General features: G+C 38.3%; 1 protein-coding gene across 8 annotated transcripts; it reads left to right on the top strand.

Annotated features, from left to right (window-relative positions):
• The first annotated feature begins 12,692 nt into the window (after positions 1 to 12,692).
• On the top strand, positions 12,693 to 17,732 carry LOC103973758 (probable magnesium transporter NIPA3). 8 transcript variants are annotated; one of them, XR_010481221.1, is made up of 5 exons: positions 12,693 to 13,175; positions 13,267 to 13,323; positions 13,401 to 13,569; positions 14,230 to 16,168; positions 16,816 to 17,293. XR_010481221.1 is itself a non-coding variant. In XM_065090130.1 (3 exons), the coding sequence occupies exons 1-3, from the start codon at positions 13,010 to 13,012 to the stop codon at positions 13,652 to 13,654; spliced, it is 477 nt and encodes a 158-aa protein (XP_064946202.1). In that variant the 5' UTR covers positions 12,696 to 13,009; the 3' UTR covers positions 13,655 to 16,416. The 8 variants fall into 8 exon arrangements, 2 of the variants coding, with proteins under 2 accessions (XP_064946202.1, XP_018677110.2); XR_010481218.1 differs by adding an exon at positions 17,563 to 17,732 and having other exon boundaries at positions 12,696 to 13,175; positions 13,401 to 16,168; positions 16,816 to 17,144; XR_010481219.1 differs by having other exon boundaries at positions 12,696 to 13,175; positions 13,401 to 14,367; positions 16,029 to 16,168.
• The last annotated feature ends 945 nt before the right edge of the window (positions 17,733 to 18,677 follow it).

The following is an 18,677-nucleotide window of genomic DNA, read 5'->3' as shown; positions in this document are numbered from 1 at the left end:
TTATCATGACATGTTGCTTCGATTTTTGAATCCAAGAATTTCTATCAATAAGGCATATTAATAGGGGGAGTTTGTTTAAACTCTGGGAGTTTGGTTAACTCCGTCATCGATTAGTTGTCATCATCAAAAAGGGAAAGATTGTTGAATCTCAGATTTTGATGATGAAACCAATCGATATGTGTTTATGTTTTAATCTGCATTTTGAGTGATGCAGGATGCTTCGATCAAGATGAGACAATTAAAGTAGGAAAAATCATGTTGGGCCGGAGGAATGGTCGATGTATCGACAGTAGGCATCAGGCCGTGGATTCGAGCAACGAGCCAAGAAAAGCGAATATTGTGCCAAGGATATCAGAGTTGCAGAATCAACTGGCCGATTGGGCAATAGGCCGCAAGAGAGGACGATATGCCGAAGAATCGGACAAAGCATCGAGGGACCAATGACATGCCGGACAACTTGATTAATGCTTAGTATTAATTGTCTAGATCAAAGTGTGTTTTACATGTGCAGGATTAACTACGATAGCAAGGCATGAAGCAAAATGAAGTCCCGGAGTCAAGGACGCGATTACGTTGGGAGTTCGAGAGTTCGTCGAAAGTTCTAGAGGAACCAACCGAGAAGTCTCGGAGCTTGTCAGAAAAGCTCAATGAAACTCACCAAGAAGATCATCGTGAAGTCTAGGAGCTTGCCGGGAGTCCGTCGAAACATTGCCGAGAGATCGTCGGAAGTTCGCCGAAAGATCACCAGAAGCTCGCCGGAAGAATAGACATAGGGACTTGTTTAGCTTAGCAAATGCTTTCATTGCATTTCATAGTTAGCACGTAATTGAGCTTGGATTTGGGCCAACCCAATTAGGAGTTAGCTAGGCCCATGTAAGACTGTGTTGAGCCCAATAAGAGGCCCAAACAGTGCCCCAAGAAGTCTCACCATCGTGGCACAATCTTCGAGACTGTGTCAGACAGTAGTACCGCTAGTCTGGGCGGTTGTACCATCCCTGGCAGGGTGCCAGGCGGTGGTACCGCTAGTTTGGGCGATGGTACTGCCCAGCACTGCCCCCTAGGCAGTGGCACCGCTAGACCTGGGCGGTGGTACCGCCCAACACTGCCCCCCAAGCGGTGATACCGCTAGACCTGGGTGGTGGTACCGCCCAACGTAGGCAGTAGTATCACCCGTGCCCGGGGAACCCGGGATGGGAAAGTTTTAGGCTCTAAGTTTGAATCAATTTGAAGCCTATAAATACCCCTCTCATCCTGGTTAAAACACATAGGCACAGAGAGCTTAAAAAGAAAGAAACACTGCTAAAATCTTGTGTGATCTCCTCTCTCTCTCTTCTAAGTGTTAGACTAGTTTGAGAGAGGAGTAAGTGAGTGCTTGTAAGGGTTGTCTCCTAAACCCGGTAAAATGAGAGAAGAGGTGTATAAGGTGATTGGTCTTTGCCTATTGAAGGAAGGCCTCTAGTGGATGCCAGTGATCTCGTCGGAGGAGTTCGTCGAAAGTGGATGTAGGTCACGTTGACTGAACCACTCTAAAACTGCTGTGTTCTCTAGTTTCCATTTTATTCTTGCCATTTACATACTACAAACTACTTTACTTAGTCACTACACTTTCATACGCTTCCAAGTTATTAAGCTTCTGAAATAAGTTTACGTCGAAATCAGTTTTTATTGTATAAAAGTTTTTAAACCGACGATATTTTACCGCTGCACTAATTCATCCCCTTTCTTAGTGCCAACCCCGATCCTAACAATTGTGTCTTTTAACGTGGGCAAGGTAGCCCCAAATCTTAACAATCTTAATATCGAGCTTCTTCCCTTTCTATATCTTATATGGTATAGATATTACCGACTTAGTTGGAACTCTGTTCAGAAGATAAGTTGTGGTCTCTAGGGTGCATCCCCAAAATGAGATAGGTAGGTCGGCGAAGCTCATCATGTACAGCACCATGTCTAACAGTATATAATTCCTCTTTTCAGATACACCATTGAGCTTATTGGGAAATCTTGGGGGCGACATCACATGCACAGCGGAAGAACAAGAAAACAAAATCCCCGATTCCCAAAAAGATGTTCGTCGTCGTGCGAAGATTGATGCGCAAAATCCGCGAAACTCAAAACTACGTATAGAGTAGATTGTGTTACCTAGGGAGATCGTATATCCCTGTTTCCTTGCAGATCCTTAGGAGAGGGTGAAGGAGGTCAAGCGTCCTCCTCTCTAGCGATGATCCACACAGCAGGGTTGCGACGACGCTCCTCAAAACTCCAGGCCTGCTCTGAGGTGGAGAGAGAGAGGAGAATAGGAAAGGCAAGCAAAGACTCTCGCCTATGAGGCTCTGAATCCCTCCTATTTATAGAGATCCCCTGTCAAACCCTAATGGGTCCTCCCCTAGTGGGTATTGGATCTGCATCCAATAAGACAAGGGCTCCGTCGGATATCTCATATCTGAACCTCTACTCATCGCAATGCCTACCATATGTGTGTGACCCTCTAGGCCCAATATCGAGCTGGCCATGAGTCATACCTGTTAGAACTCCTTCTAACTCAGTGAATTATTATCTCTGTAATAATTCACTTGACTCATCGACTACGGAAGTACTAAGCCACTACGCCGTAGTCCCTAGACGATACAGGGGAATCCAATCCATTGGACCTGTCTATCCTCAGTTACCGTATACCTATAGTCCCTCATTCATCTAATATTCCAAAGACCGTATATCGAGCATGGTGCTGTCAGACCCATACGGTTTCTACTCGAGTCTCGCTCTAATCGGATTCTCCCGGAGAACTCTTTCTCTCTCAACCCGAATGACCCTGGCCAGGGATTTGTCTGAGCAAGAACACATGGGATATTTCTCTCATGACGCCGAGAGTGGATGATCCTCTATTGACACTCAATAGCCCTCGTAAGGTTGACTACCACTCCCAATGACCAGCTGTACTAGATCTGGGACAGCCAAACCTATAAGTCTGGTATCAAAGAGTGGAGCACTCATACAGGACATCCTTGGTGTCTCAAGTCTAAGGACCAGATATACCACTAGGACTACGAAATCGCTATCTGACAATAAGGCATCATCAACCATCCAGCATTCCGTAAGCGGATCAATCAGTGAACTCATTCTCTAATGAGCACCTGTACTGTATCCCTAGTGTCCCTACACGAGTAGCTATGAGACCAGCTGCATCCATCATATGGACGGGTATACAGCACACCAGTCTGTCCAGTTATCACAATGTCCCTCTCGAGTAACCTATGACCGAGATTATTTAGGATATGTGTTTAAAGGTGAATCGATCTCATTATCGTGATCTCATCACGATCTGATTCCCATTGCACAAATCCAAGGACATCACAATATATGTATGCATTTATGCAATAGTTATAAAGTGATATACACAAAAATATAATAAGCAAAAAGATTCTGTATCAAGTCACACGTGCCATCACTCACGTGATTGGCTTGCTGGGCACCTATGACTAGCAGAGCTTAGGTGTATAAGGAAGTGTCCATTGTAATAGAATCTCATAGTCTTTGAGGAATTGTGTAAACTCTATACTCAAGTACTCACCTCCTCGATCTGATCGAAGAATCTTGATACTCTTTCCAGTCTAGTTCTTCTTATATTCTTTGAATTTCCCAAAGGTCTCGGACTTGTACTTTATTAACTACACATGTCCATATCTTGAGAAATCATCAGTAAAAGTAATAAAGTATAACTAACTCTCTATGGCATGAGTTGACATGGGTCTATAAACATCACTATATATTATTTTCAACAGCTCAGTGGCTCTCTCTTTAGTTCTACTAAATGGAGAGTTTGTCAGTTTTCTACGAAGGTAAGGCTCGCAAGTTGCATATGACTCAGTCGAATGGATCTAGATATCTATCATTTAGCAACTTTTAAATCCTTCCTTCATTGATGTGACATATCTTATAATGCCACAGGTATGTACTGTTCACCTCATCCTGTTTCCTCTTAGACACATTTACATTAATGATATATGGAACAGTATTTAGCATAAATAAACTGTTATGCAATATTCCTCTCGTAATGATCTCATCATCTAATAATATTGAATAATCATTATTCTTAAAAACTAATTTATATCCACTAACTATTGAACATGAAATAGAAATAATATTTTTGATAATAGAAGAAATAAAATAGTATATATCTAATGGAATAATGGCTGCACCAAGCAGATGTAGAGTGACCTCGCTAACAACTACTACAGCAACTTTTGCTCCATTGCCCATCTTGAGATCCATCTCGCCTCTCGCCAATCTCTTAGGCCTTGCCATAACCTACAACGAATTTCAAATATGATAAGTATTACCGGAATCCAACACCCATATGTTAACATAAGAGTCTAATAAATAAAGATTGATCATGAATGTACCTGAAGCTTCTCCAAGCTTCTATTTCACCCTCTCAGTAAGGTATTCTTTGTAGTTCCTCTTCCAATGCCATCTTTGTCATAGTTGAAGCACTGTCCTTTGTCCTTTGTCGGGTCTTTCTTTATAATATTTGCTTTACCCGTTCTACCCTTATCATTGCCCATCTTAAGGGAATTTTTTGCCTTTCTTTTCTTTTTTGTCTCACTAATATAGAGAACTGGCTTCTCTATTTTAATAGTGCTCTCTGCCTCCCTTAACATACTGAGGAGCTCAAGGAGAGTCATCTCAAGCTTATTCATATTAAAATTCATTATGAACTATGAAAAGAAATCTGGTAGGGATTGAAGCACAAGATCCACATATAGGTTATCCTCTAGGACCATTCCTAGACCTGTGAGTTTCTCTATTCACTCAATCATCTTTAGGACATAGTTTTGAACCGGTGTCCCCTTAGTCATTCTAGCGCAAAGAGGTTCCTCAAACAGTTTATAGATGGACATATAGGAGAATAGATCTGGCATCCATCTTTTCATGTTGTCTCTATAACTCAGGAGTCATAAAGCCCAACATGTAACACTAAGCAAGAGTAGAGTCATCTAAGTACTTCACGTAGCGAGCGATTTCATCCTCGATTGTCCCTTCCTCGGGCATCGACATCACTATATCAAGGACATGCGATTTTCTCTATCGTGAGAACAATTCTCAAGTTGCAGAGGCAATCCGTATAATTTGGACCAGAGAGGCGATTGACGTCAAGTATGTCATATAAGGGATTTGAAAGCGATATTTTTTAACAAATATAAGATGTAGCATAAATAAATAATATACAGATTTTATAGAAAAATAAATAATCAAGATATAGACTTCTATCTTGACGTGCTTCCACTATTTTTATAGCGAGTCACGCGACACCCTCAACACGTGAAACAGAAGTCTCCAACACAAATCCTAAATCATCCCCATCATAGGTTGCTCGAGAAGGATATCGATATAACCGGATAAATCGATGCGCTTTATACTCATCCATATGATGGAGGCGGGCTGGTCTCATAGTCGCTTGTGTGGGGACACTAAAGTATAGTGCAGGTGCTCATTAGAGAATGAGTTCATTGATTGATCCGCTTAAGAAATACTAGATAGTTAAAGATACCTGACATCATACAGCAATTTCGTAGTCTCAATTGTATGTCTGGTCTTTAGACTTGAAACACCAAAGATGTTTTGTATGAGGACTCCATTCTTTGATGTCGAACTTACTAGTTTCAAAGTTTCAGATATGGTACAATCGATTCTCGGGAATGACAGCTAACCTTACGAAGGCAATTGAGTATCAACAGAGGATCATCGACTCTCAGTATCGTGAGAGGAATATCCTATATCTGCTCGCTCAAACAAAATCCCTACCTAAGGTCATTCAGATTGATAGAAAATGAGTTCTCTGGAAGAATCCGATTAGAGCAAGACTCAAACAAGATTTCGTATGGGCCTGACATTACCATGCTTAATATACGGTCTCTGAGATATTAGATGAATGAGGGACTATAGATATATGGTAACTAAGGATACACAGGTCCAATAGATTAGATCCTCTATACTGTTTGGGGACTATGACTAGTGACCTAGTATGTCTAGAGTTGATTAGTCAAGTGAATTATCATGGAGATAATAATTCATTATATCAAAAGGAGTTCTGAGTTAGAAGAAAATCTAATAGGATCGACTCACGACCAACTCAATATCGGGCCTAGAGGATCACACATATATGGTGGACGTTGCGATAAGTAGAGGTGCAGATTTGAAATATTCACGGAGCCCTTAGTTTGGATCCTGTAGATAAGATCTAATTGGATACTTGGATAGAGATCCAATGAGGATAGGATTCATTAAGGGTTAAGTTGCTTATACCTCTATAAATAGAAGGAACCTTATAGTTCATAGGCTAGAACTTCTAGTGGTCACCCCTCTTATTCTCCTTGGCCTCCTCTCCTCCTCCTTGGCTCAAGTAGCCTTGTGGTGCACATGGAGAGGGAGATCCCATAGCGATTTGAGGAGCATCGTCATTGTGTCTACTATGCGGATCACCGCTAGAGAGGAGTATGCGAGTTCTCCTTCATCCTTTCCATCTGATCTGAAAATTTCGAGGATATACGATCTCCCCAAGTAACACTTCTAACATAAGACATATAGTTTTTTTTATTTTATAATTTTCTCACGCACCAATTGTCGCACAATGACCAAGTACTTGACTTTGAAAAATCTAATTTTATTTTTATTTTTCGTTATGCATGAGATGCCGACCCTCAATTTCCCAACACAATCTAGCATGCTTGAATGCATATACACATATCATGCACCTAACAACTACTACATGGGTGGTTCAAGTCAGCTCGCCAGGATAATGCTCACGGGTCGTATACATCTAATACCACCTACGTGGTCGGGTGATTCAAGTTGACATGACCCAATACTCATGCATATATTTTGAGTTCGACACCTATTACATAGGTAATTTAAGTAAGCATACCCTAATGTCCCCATGAATCTCCTATATATCCAACACACTATATATAATTAGTTCAAGTCAACATACCCTGAACTCTAATGTGTTTGATACGTCTAGCACGTCCTATGTGGACGGTTCAAATTAGTATCCTATGATGTTTTCACGTATCTCATGCATTTGACTCTTCCTTCATGGGTACTTCGTATTAACACACCCTAACATTCTCATGTATTCATGCATTTGACAACTCCACGTGCATGATTTAAGTCATCACACAACAATATATTCGTGCGTCTCATGCGTTAAGAACCCATACGTGGATTGTCTAAGTTGACACTATTCGATACTCACGTATCTCAAAAGTTTGACTCTTCCAAGACAATTCAAGTAGGCATGTCCCTATGCTCCCATGAGTCTCATGCCTTTGACTTGTTGTAGATATACCCAATACTATTATGCATCTCATAAATTTAAAAATTCATGCATAAGTAGCTCAATTCAACGTGCTCGATGTTCTCATTAGTCTAATCTATGTGGGTGGCTCAATTTTGTATGCCCTGCCCTGTTGTCTTCTAAAATCTCACGTATCTCACGTATCTAACTCTTCTTGCAGCGATCTACCCATTGAGGTAAAAGGCTGCTCAATTTTTTTTCTAATGCTTTCGAGATAGTTTTGGGCAGCCACGGGATTCCAAAGGAAATAAGAAGAACAAAATAGAAAAGAAAGAGAAAGAAACGGAAGAAGATAAGGACAACACAAAGAGACTGTTCTCAATCATCTAGCAATGCTTTCATCTCAGGTTAGATCAGATCTACAGTAGATTCTTACTGTAATTACTTGGAGAGAATTAGAGAGGATTTAGATATTGTGCACAATGACGTGATCCTTGTATTCCAGTTATTCTCTTGTGATTGTTGCTAGGGTTTTAGGCAAGAGATTAAGATTCGTATATTCATTATTATTATAGTAGATTATCTCTAATTTATCCTGTGGTTTTTGATAAAAATAATAGAAGATAAAAATAATTATTGAAGAAGCTTTATTGAAGAAGTGAAAAAGCTTAAATGCATTAACATGTCCCTCTCCTATTTATACAGATTAGGAGGAAGAATTTTCCTCAACAAAATAGAGAGATTTCCTCATATAGTTGAGAAAATCTTATCTTTTATCAGTTTTTACCCTTCACTTTGAAGGGGTTTTTCATGTATATCTTGGTATTCTATTTGATTATGGTTCCATTTAATTCCGCTATGTGTTATGGCCTACTAGTATTTGTTCATATACAAAAGTTATTTCTCTTTATAACCCATCAACTGGTATCAGAGCAGGGTTGTGGTGATTTAATTTTTGTATTTGAACATAGAGGTCAGTAATATTTCTCGCATGATTAGTTTAAATGGAATTAATTGGATGATATGGAAACCAAGAATGGAAGATCTCTTGTATTGCAAAGATTTGTATGGACCTTTGCAGAGGGATAGGACAAAACCCACAACTATGACAAATGATGAGTGGAAGAGATTAGATCGAAAAACAATTGGGTTTATTCGACAGTGGCTTGATGATAGTGTCTTTCACTATGTTTCTACTGAAAGTTCTACATATTCTCTTTAGAAAAAATTGGAATGTCTCTATAAAGGAAAAACAACCGGTAACAAAGTTTTTTTGATCATAAAACTTGTGAACCTAAAATATAAAGAGGGTGCTTCTATTGCTGAGCATTTGAATGAAATACAAAGTATTACTAACCAGTTATCCTCTATGAAAATATCTCTTGATGATGAGTTGCAGGCATTGTTAGTTCTCAGTTCATTACCAGAAAGTTGGGAGACACTAGTGGTTTCTCTCAGTAATTCTGCGCCAGATGGTGTTGTCACCATAAGTCAAGTAATAAGCAGTTTGTTAAATGAGGAGTTGAGAAGAAAGAATTCAGCAATATCTCAGAATGATTAACAAGCACTTATCTTAAAGAACAGAGGAAGGTCAAAGTCTAGAAGCAATTCACGCATGGGTAGAAGCAAGTCAAGATCAAGAAAAGATATTGTTTATTATAACATTACAAGAACCAATGTAAGCAACCTAAGAAGAGCAAGAAAAAGGGAAAAGAAATGGAGTCTACAGAGTCAAAAGATAATATCACAGCTACAATGCAAGGTGATGATTATTTGATTTTGTCTCCTTCTGATGATATTTTTTCTTGTGTGTGTTAGGATCTTGAGTGGGTGATTGACAGGTGCTTTTTATCATGCTATACCACGGAGGAAGTTTTTGCTATCTATAGGTCTGAAAATTTTGGTGTTATCAAGATGGGCAACTATGGCACGACAGACATCATTGGCATGAGTGATATCCATTTAAAGACCAACCTTGACTGCAAGTTGGTGCTTAAAGGTGTGAGGCATGTGGTTGACTTGAGACTGAATTTAATTTCAGTTGGAAGACTAGATGATGAAGACTATGATAGCAGATTTCATAAAGGACAATGGAAGCTCAGTAAGGGTTCTCTTGTTATAGTTAGTGGAAAGAAATGTTACATATTATACAGGTTGTAGGTCAAAGCTTGTGGTGAGTAGTTAAATGTTATAGAGAAAGACTTTAGCATGGAGTTGTGGTATAGGTGACTGGGACACATGAGCGAAAAGGGGCTGTAATCTCTTTCCAAGAGAGAGGTATTGTCAGACCTCAGAGGTACACATCTGAACCCTTGTATTGATTGTTTGGCTGGTAAACAACACATAGTTTCATTTGCTAATCCTGCTGTCTAGAAAAATACATGTCTTAGACCATGTTTATACAGATGTATGTGGTCCTTTGAGGACAAAAACTCCTGGTGGATCTATTGATATTCCTAGTATAAGTTGTGCACTTTATTTTGTCACTTTTATAGATGATTTTTCCAGAAAAGTTTGGGCACATACTTTGAAGACCAAAGATCAGGTGATTAATGTCTTCAAAGAGTTTCATGCCAGGGTTGAAAGGGAGACAAAAAGGCAATTGAAATGCATAAGATCAGATAATGGTGGTGAGTACATGGGATTATTTAATGATTATTGTAGGTCACATGGGATCCAACATGAGATGATAGTTCCTAATACACCTCAGCATAATGCAATTGCAGAGAGGATGAACCGCACCATCATGGAAAAGATCATATGTATGCTTTCACAGGCCAAGCTACCCAAAAGGCTTTGGGATGAGGCTTTGAGGACTGCAGTTAATGTGATCAACTTGTCACCATGCACAGTCCTAGATGGTGATATTGCAGAGCATGTATGGTCAGGGAAAGATGTTTCCTACAAGCATTTGAGAGTGTTTAGTTATCGTGCATTTGCACATATTCCAAACAATGAGAGGTCCAAGCTGGATGGTAAGACTAAAGAATGTATTTTTCTTGATTACTCACATGATTAGTTTGGCTACAGGCATTGAGATCCAGAAAAGTAGAAGGTGTTTAGAAGCAGAGATGTAGTCTTCTTTGAGGATCAAACCTTTGAAGATTTGAAGAAGAAGACACCAGCCAAAACTTCTGCAAAAGGATTAGTAGATTGTGACCCAGTTATTCCTCCAGTATATCAGGGTGATGGGAGAGACGTGCAGGAAGATGGTGTAGAGTCTAATGTTGATATACCTATAGGACATGTTGAGAAAGAAGAAGTTGGAGAGCAACTTCCCGTAGAACCTCAGTTGAGAAGATCTTCTAGACAACGTCAACTTTCCAGAAGATACTCTACAAATGAGTTTGTGATGCTCACTGATACAAGTGAACCAGAGAGTTACCAGGAAGCAGTTGAAAGTGAGCAGAAAGAGAAGTGGTTAGTTGCTATGTAGGAAGAGATGTATGCTCTTCAAAAGAACGACACTTATGATTTTGTACTACTACCAAATGGAATGAAAGCGTTGAAGAACAAGTAGGTTTTTAAGTTGAAGACTCGAAAATATTGTTCTCAACCAAAGTACAAAGCTAGATTGGTTGTGAAAGGCTTTGGTCGAAAGAAAGATATTGACTTTGAAGAGATATTTTCTCCTGTTGTTAAAATATCTTCTATTCGTGTTGCTTTTAGTATTGCTGCTAGCCAGGACTTAGAGGTTGAGCAGTTAGACGTGAAGGCAGCTTTCCTTCATGGTGATTTGGAGGAGAATATTTATATGGAGCAACCAGAAGGCTTTAAAGTCAAAGATAAAGAGAACTTTGTCTCCAAGTTGAAGAAGAACTTGTATGAGCTAAAGCAAGCTCTAAGATAGTGGTATAGAAAATTTAACTCATTTATGACAGAAAATGGATACAAAAGAATAACTTCAGATCATTGTGTGTATATCAAATGGTTTGGTGAGAATTTTATTATTCTCTTACTTTATCTTGATGACATGCTTATTTTTGGGAAAGATATGTCTAAAATTAATTGGTTGAAGAAGGAATTGAGTCTTTTGTAATGAAGGACATAGGGCCAGCAAAGCAAATACTAGGTATGCAGATTTCTCGTGATAGGAAAAATAAGAAGATTTGGTTATCACAAGAGAAGTACATCGAGAAGGTATTGGAAAGATTCAGTATGAGCAATGCAAAACTAGTTGGTTCTCCTCTTGCAGGTCACTTCAAGTTGTGCTCAGAACAGAGTCCGTCAAGTGATGAGAAGGAAAAGATGCAAAAGGTTCCTTATGCTTCAGCAGTTGGAAGTTTAATGTACGCGATGGTATGTACGAGGCCGGACATCGCATATGCTGTGGGTGTTACTAGCAGATTTCTTGCAAATCTAAACAAAGAGCACTAGGCAGCAGTGAAGTAGATTTTGAGATATCTCAGAGTGAGCTCTAATGTTTGTTTAAGTTTTGGAAGTGGACCACTTATATTGACAGGTTACACAGATGTAGATATGGTAAGAGACATAGATACGAGGAAGTTCATATCAGGTTATGTACTTATTTTTATAGGGGGAGCTGTGTCATAGCAATCCAGATTACAAAGGTGTATTGCTCTCTCCACCACAGAGACAGAATATATTACTGTTACAGAGGTATGCAAAGAAATATTATGGATGAAAAAATTCTTACAAGAATTTGGGGTAAAACAGAAAAACTATGTGGTGCATTGTGATAGCCAGAATGTCATCCATTTGTGTAAGAACCCAATATTTCATTCCAAGTCAAAGCATATAGATGTCAGATACCACTGGATTTGAAATGTATTTGAAGAGAAGTAGTTGCAGTTTTAGAAAATTCACACAGATGACAACGGAGCAGACATGTTGACAAAGACTTTACCAAAAGAAAGACAGGAGATATGTCGACAGCTAATCGACATGGCTTTATATTGAGGAGTCATAAAACAGCCTCCCTTATGGGCTAAAGGGGGAGGTTGTTGGGCTGACAACCGATATTCAACCCAAGGTGGGCTTTATCAGCTCACAGCTCACACCCTCTTAACCTAACCCTAATTTATATTGGGGGGTGTAGTGGCTATAAAAAGGAGACAGTTTTGGGCAGCCACAACCACAAGATTCCAAAGAAAATGAGAAGAACAAGACAGAAAAGGAAGAGAAAGAAAGGGAAGAAGACAAGGACAACACAAAGAGACTGTTCTCAATCATCTAGCATGCTTTCATATCATGTTAAATCAAATCTACAGTAAATTCTTACTATGATTACGTGAGAAAAATTAGGGAGGATTTAGATATTGTGCACATTGACGTGATCCTTGTATTCCAGTTACTCTCTTGTGATTGTTGCTAGGGTTTTGGGCAAAAGATTGAGATTTATGTATTTATTATTATTATAGTGAATTATCTCTAATTTATCCATGATTTTTACCCTTGGGTTTTTCATATATATCTTGGTATTCTATTTGATTATAATTATATTTAATTTCACTATCTATTATCGTCTGTTACTATTTGTTCATTATTTTTATTTATATCCTATCAAATCCTTCATTTTTTTTTTTTTTTTTTTGTTGTCTGTGTGTTCTCCCTCGCTCTCCCGTTCTATTTGCCTAACCTTTTGCGCTTCGCATCTCTCCATCCATTTCTTTTTTTGTGCCTTCACATCGAGGACTTCGAAGTCCGAGTGACGCCCGCGGGCTAGTAGATGAGCTGCCTGATGTCGCCCGAACGATGGATCAGGATTCGACCAACGGCGGGCCACCGCCCGCTGCGGGCTCCCCCCACCTCTTCGCCGACAACCTCAATGGCTTCCTCCTCGCCGTCGCCTTCATCGGCGCCGGCTTCATCGTCAAGAAGCAGGGCCTCAGGCGCACCGGTGCGTCCGGCCCTCGCGCCGGTAAGTAACCCCATTCCCCTTCTCGTCGATACCCTAGCTCCGAGTCGCTGTTGTACTGAAAGGAAAGAGCTTCCTTTTTTTTATACCTAAGGCGTAGGTGGGTACGGATATCTGTTGAAGCCTCTCAGGAGGATCGGAATGGTCACAAGTAAGCCCCTTTTCTGTCGATCCTGTCTCCACTTTCTTGTGTGGTTTTAAGCGTGAAGGAAAGTTGAAATTTTGCAGTGATCTTTGGTGAAATTGCCAACTTTATGGCCTACATATTTGCCCCAGCTGTTCTGGTAACTCCGTTGGGTGCTTTGTGTCTCATTGTGAGGTGGGATGTGCGAAATTTAAAAGCTTGCAGTGGTCACAGATTTAAAAGCTTGCATTGTACTGGTCCGATTGAGGATTGGTACGTGGATCACCCTCTACTAGACTATACTATAACCTGCCCCTGCATCAGGCAATATGGGGTTTCGATTGTAAACGATCAGTAACGGTCGGACTTCGACTGTAAATGGTTGAGATTGCCCTATTTCAAATGGTCAAATTGATCATTTGAATCATAGGAAAAGGTTTTTAAACTTTTTCCTCCTCCCTCTTTCAATTCATATCACTCTCTCAATCTCGTCAACTCTCTTAAACTTATTTTCACTCAAATCATTTCTTTGTAGATAATTCAATATTAACGGAAGGATGGTTCAAAACGTATCACAAAATTACTTCTCAAAGCCTAAAAAAGATGTGTCACTATTCTTTCCTAATTTAGATTATTTTCGTTAAAATTATATAATTTATATTTATTTTCAATTTAAAAATCGTAATATAATTTTTTTATTTTTCAGGTTTTTTTGGAGTTATTTTTTATGTTGTTTTAGCATATCATCGGCACACCGTAGCATACCATTGGTATGTCTTGGTACATACTGCACCAACCATAATTGCAAACCTTGAGTGTACTTGGGCATATGCTCAACAATTGGATCTTTAACGGTAATGGTGTTGTGCTGGTGCTGATGTTGTTTTTCTTGATCTTTGCTCTTGTTGTCTCTTATAGTTGTAAGTTATGCAGGTGATGAGTATTAAGGCCATAGGAATTGCAATTAAGCTCATATTGGAGGGAATCGACCATGCTGGTTACTTCCAGACATGGGTATTTGCAATGGTTGCCATCTCCTGCATCATAGTTCAGTTAAATTACTTGAACAAGGTTAGAGCCTGAAGCAATGCTTGTATCAGAGTTCAAAGAATGCACCATTTTTTTTTCTTTTAATCCATGATTCCCCTTCGTGATTGCCTATACGTATGAAGTTTCAACTCTAAGATATAAGATAAGACCACCATGCTGACTTTTCTTTATGCAAGTCTCCATTTTACTCTTCTTCTGTTTCCCAGATTTCTTTACTTTAATTTTTCAGCATTGATAATATTTAGCTTTCTTGTTAGATTAATTTTTAGAAGGCAGCTTATTTTCCTTGAACTAGAGAGTGCTTTCTAATACAGGAAGGACTTTCTCTATAAATAAGATGGCCATAAGTTTTAGATGGAGGATAAATTGGACAATTGATGATGCTGTATGTAATATTTTGAGAAATGGGCAATAAAGAAGGGCCAGGTTGGAACATTCTGGAACCTGCATTGACCAGTTATTTCAGCTTCTGGTTGGATGAAACTCGGGGCAAGTCAAAAGTCAATTAGTTCTACTTTTGAAATTACAGAATATTACTGTCAAAGAAAGCCAAATGACTTCCTGTTTGTTATGGTTTTCATGGTTAGTTTGATTTTTGGAAATGGATTATTTGTTGATTGCACATCAGAGATTCGAAATTTCATATCGTATCGGTGTATCGAGCTTTACTCGGTATATATATATATATATATTAAAAAAATAAAAATATATATTTTTATATAAAAATATAAAAATCAATATATAAAAATATTAAAAAAAAATTAAAAAAATATATTTTAAATAAAGGCGTATGCAGCCTTGGCGACATCACCTTCTCCTCTTCTCCTCGTCGCCTTGTCTGCGGCATTCAGCGAAGAAGACGGCGAAGATGTCGAAGGTCGCAGACGTCTCTGACCTTCGGCGAAAAACACGGCAAAGGCCGCAAACGTCTCCGGCCTTCGGCAAAGAAGAAGATTGTAGAGTCGCAAACGAGGCTATGAAGTAGACCGCCCCTTTCGTTGCTCTAGCCGCGGCCTCCCCGAATCCTCGCGCCTCCAGATCCTCCTCTTTACAACTCTCCTCGTCGTTACCTCCTGGATCGGGATCGTCGAGGGAGAGGCAGCATCAGATCGGGATCGTCGAGAGAGAGGCAGCATCAGATCAGGATCGAGAAAGGGCATGGAAACAAGTTTGCATTGAGGTTCTCCCGATTCTCCCTCTTCTTTGAATGCCCTCTCCTTCTTCTTCCTTCTTCGACATTTCTCCCTCAACCTCGCCGTAGCTAGGCCGCTATATTGAGCGGATCGCCTGGTAGCGGGTGGTCCGCATACCGGTTCACGAGCGGTACAATTCGAAATTGCAAACCTTGCATCAGATATTGTCTTTTGATCTTGTCTTTCAAGTATATGTTTGTCAGTTTGCTATCCAGCTTTGACTTTATATTTATATGTAATTATCTAGTTAAAGATTTCTTTCTTAGCTGATTTGACTCTTCAAAATTTGGTTTAGGATTAACAATGTTAATTATTTGTCTTTTTTGTTGTTCTTTCTCGTTTCCTGGCATTAGATACTTTCAATACTGCAATTGTTTCTCCTGTCTACTATGCCATGTTCAGAATTCTTACTATATTCACAGGTGCCATCATGTTCAAGGTACCGAATCTTTATTATGGTCATAATATTTCTACATTTTCTTTGTCTAGTGCTTACTTCTTTGCATGCATGGAGGATTGGTCTGGGCAGAGTGCAAGTGATATTGCATCAGAGATTTGTGGGCTTATTACAGTAATATCTGGGACTACATTGTTGCATTCTACCAGTGAGGCAGATCCACCTACTTCAGGTATATTGAAGTAGTCTTGAGATGACAATTGATGGATGAGCACATGGTCTGAAAATTCATGGTATATACCAACCATACTGCTCGGTATGCTTGATTAGGAAGCGATGTACTGATACCACCTTAAACTGACCAAATACCAATGTGAAATATCTTTTGGTATTTGTTTGAGTGTGTACTGACCAATATATTCCACTGTAAAACATGTGAGGTTTCTTATATGAAATATTATATAGAAAAATTCAAGTTGATTATGTGTTTGTTTTTGTATTGGAGTTGAGCATCGGAACAGTGGAGGTAGTGCATCTAGCTTGTTCATCTCTTATTGCTTATCACTTCTAACAGATTTTCACATGCTTTGATTTGTGTACACTGTTCTCGTCGTCTAATATTCACATTTTCTGTATATTGTAACAACTATCTCCTTCACAGCTAGGATTGTAGTATCTGCAACACAATGATTGTTTTATTTCCCTCTGTTGTGATCATTTGCCCTGCATAAATATAAACATTGTGCCCATTGGGTCTTCTTGTTATGTAAGTTCATTTAATTATATGTTGATTTTACTAAATGTAACTGTACGATGTATCTCACAATATGTTTCTCTTATATCATGATCATATTTTAATGTTTTTATGCTACCTTGCAGATTTATATGCACAGCTCTCTCCCAAGATGTTTTGGCACATCCAAGGGAATGGTGAGATGGGAAAGCTCAAGGACAATGATATGTTGTCCGGGGAGTTTGTTGCAGTCCTTCGACAGTCCAAGGATTATGTCATGTTAGTCTATCGGCTCACGCGCCGCATGATGGATCCTGAGTTTTCGCCTAATCATGCGATGCAGGTGTATGTCGGACTCAACTTCATGATTGATGGTTGAAGATGGAGAACCACAAGTTTTGTACTAGGCAGCAGCTTAGGATTGCTGATGGTGGCTTCCATTTCATGTAGTCTGGATGCGGATAAGTTCAGCTATGTATGTTATACATAATTTTTCATTTAGTTGTTAATAGCTGAGTTATAAATGTTACTTGGTTCATGTATAATCTCAGAAGAATGGTAATAATAGATTCTTGGTGTAATATACTGTACATCTTTCAAGGAATTTCTTACAATTCCGATAAACCCAACGAACTGCCATTTGGAAGTTTCTTTGCAAAACCGGTCGTGGGTTGCACCATTATTTTCTTGAGAATATTATCTCTTTTTCTTTGTTTTTTTTTCAAACTGAATCTGTGCAAAAGGATAGTGAAGACTCGGCTTTTACTGTGTTTTGCATGAATCTTTGTGATTCCATGCCGCAATCATTTATCCTACCAATTCCTATTTGAAAGATAATAACATCATCTTATTAGCCCACTAAACGTTCCTTTTGTTTACCATCTTGGGTGCAGGGGTGCAACCGGCGGCCCACCAGCCAGCCGAGCCATTCATAGAGAGAGAGAGGTGTCAGCAAGATATCCGACGACAAAGCAAGCGGCACGTGTTGTTAGATCAAACATTGCTCAAGCAACATGCCAAGACAATGACGGTGCGTTTGGGACCACAAATTCCAATATGTATTTAAGGCCAAAACATATATATATATATATATATATATATATATATATATATATATATATATATATATATATTATTTTTAAAAAAAATTATATCTTATCTAAATATTATATTAAAAATATTCAAATGCTATAAGTCAGCAATAGCATTTCGGCAATTGTGACATGTTAATATAGTTTTTAAATATTTTTAAAGTATCCTATTATATTATCTAAAATTACAATATTATCATAAAAATTGTAACCCTCATTCTTCATCCATTCTTTCAATTTTTGCCATTGCCCCTTTTCTTGCAAGTTTAAAATTTTATTTATATATATTCTAAAGATTATTTTATATTTATTTATGTGATTATATATTTTTATTTACTATATATCTAGGTCATACATAATTTTTATAATATTACATAATTTCATTTATTTATTTTATTTATTTATTTAAATAAAAAAGAATATATTTAATTTTGAATAAATATTAAAATATTAGAAGGATAAATTTGTATAATATAATATTCAATATAATTTTATCAAACAATACTTACACCAATCCATATTTAAAATATATTTTTTATATTTTATTTATAAAATATTTAATGTATTCTACAACTACATATTCACTCAGACCACTTTATTCAAGTGTATATTAAAAATATAAATATATTCTCATACATAATCTTTATATCTATAATAATTTTTTTCTAGCAAATGTTCCCTGATTTAAATAAAATAAGCTAAATTCGTATCGGTAAGACACCGATAATTTTTTTTATTTTTGAGAATCATATTAAAAATATTAAAAAAAAGAAAAAAGGAGTTTGCTGGATGGATTCCCCACTTTCTCAATCGATTCGACACATTAACAACTGGAAAATGGAGAATCGACAAGCACAGGATATCCAACCTGACGCAGTTGACCAGCATCCCTAATCCAGGATTAAACAAGTCGACGA

Source organism: Musa acuminata, chromosome BXJ1-11, assembly GCF_036884655.1.
Source record: "Musa acuminata AAA Group cultivar baxijiao chromosome BXJ1-11, Cavendish_Baxijiao_AAA, whole genome shotgun sequence".
Classification (NCBI taxonomy): domain Eukaryota; kingdom Viridiplantae; phylum Streptophyta; class Magnoliopsida; order Zingiberales; family Musaceae; genus Musa; species Musa acuminata.
This window is presented reverse-complemented; position numbering and strand designations above follow the sequence as displayed.

Excerpts from the sequence above, each read along its gene's own strand:
- LOC103973758 (XM_065090130.1), top strand. The coding sequence starts at position 13,010 with ATGGATCAGGATTCGACCAACGGCGGGCCACCGCCCGCTGCGGGCTCC. Across the intron at positions 13,176-13,266 it reads TGCGTCCGGCCCTCGCGCCG|GCGTAGGTGGGTACGGATAT; the intron begins GTAAGTAACCCC and ends TTTATACCTAAG. Across the intron at positions 13,324-13,400 it reads GAGGATCGGAATGGTCACAA|TGATCTTTGGTGAAATTGCC; the intron begins GTAAGCCCCTTT and ends GAAATTTTGCAG.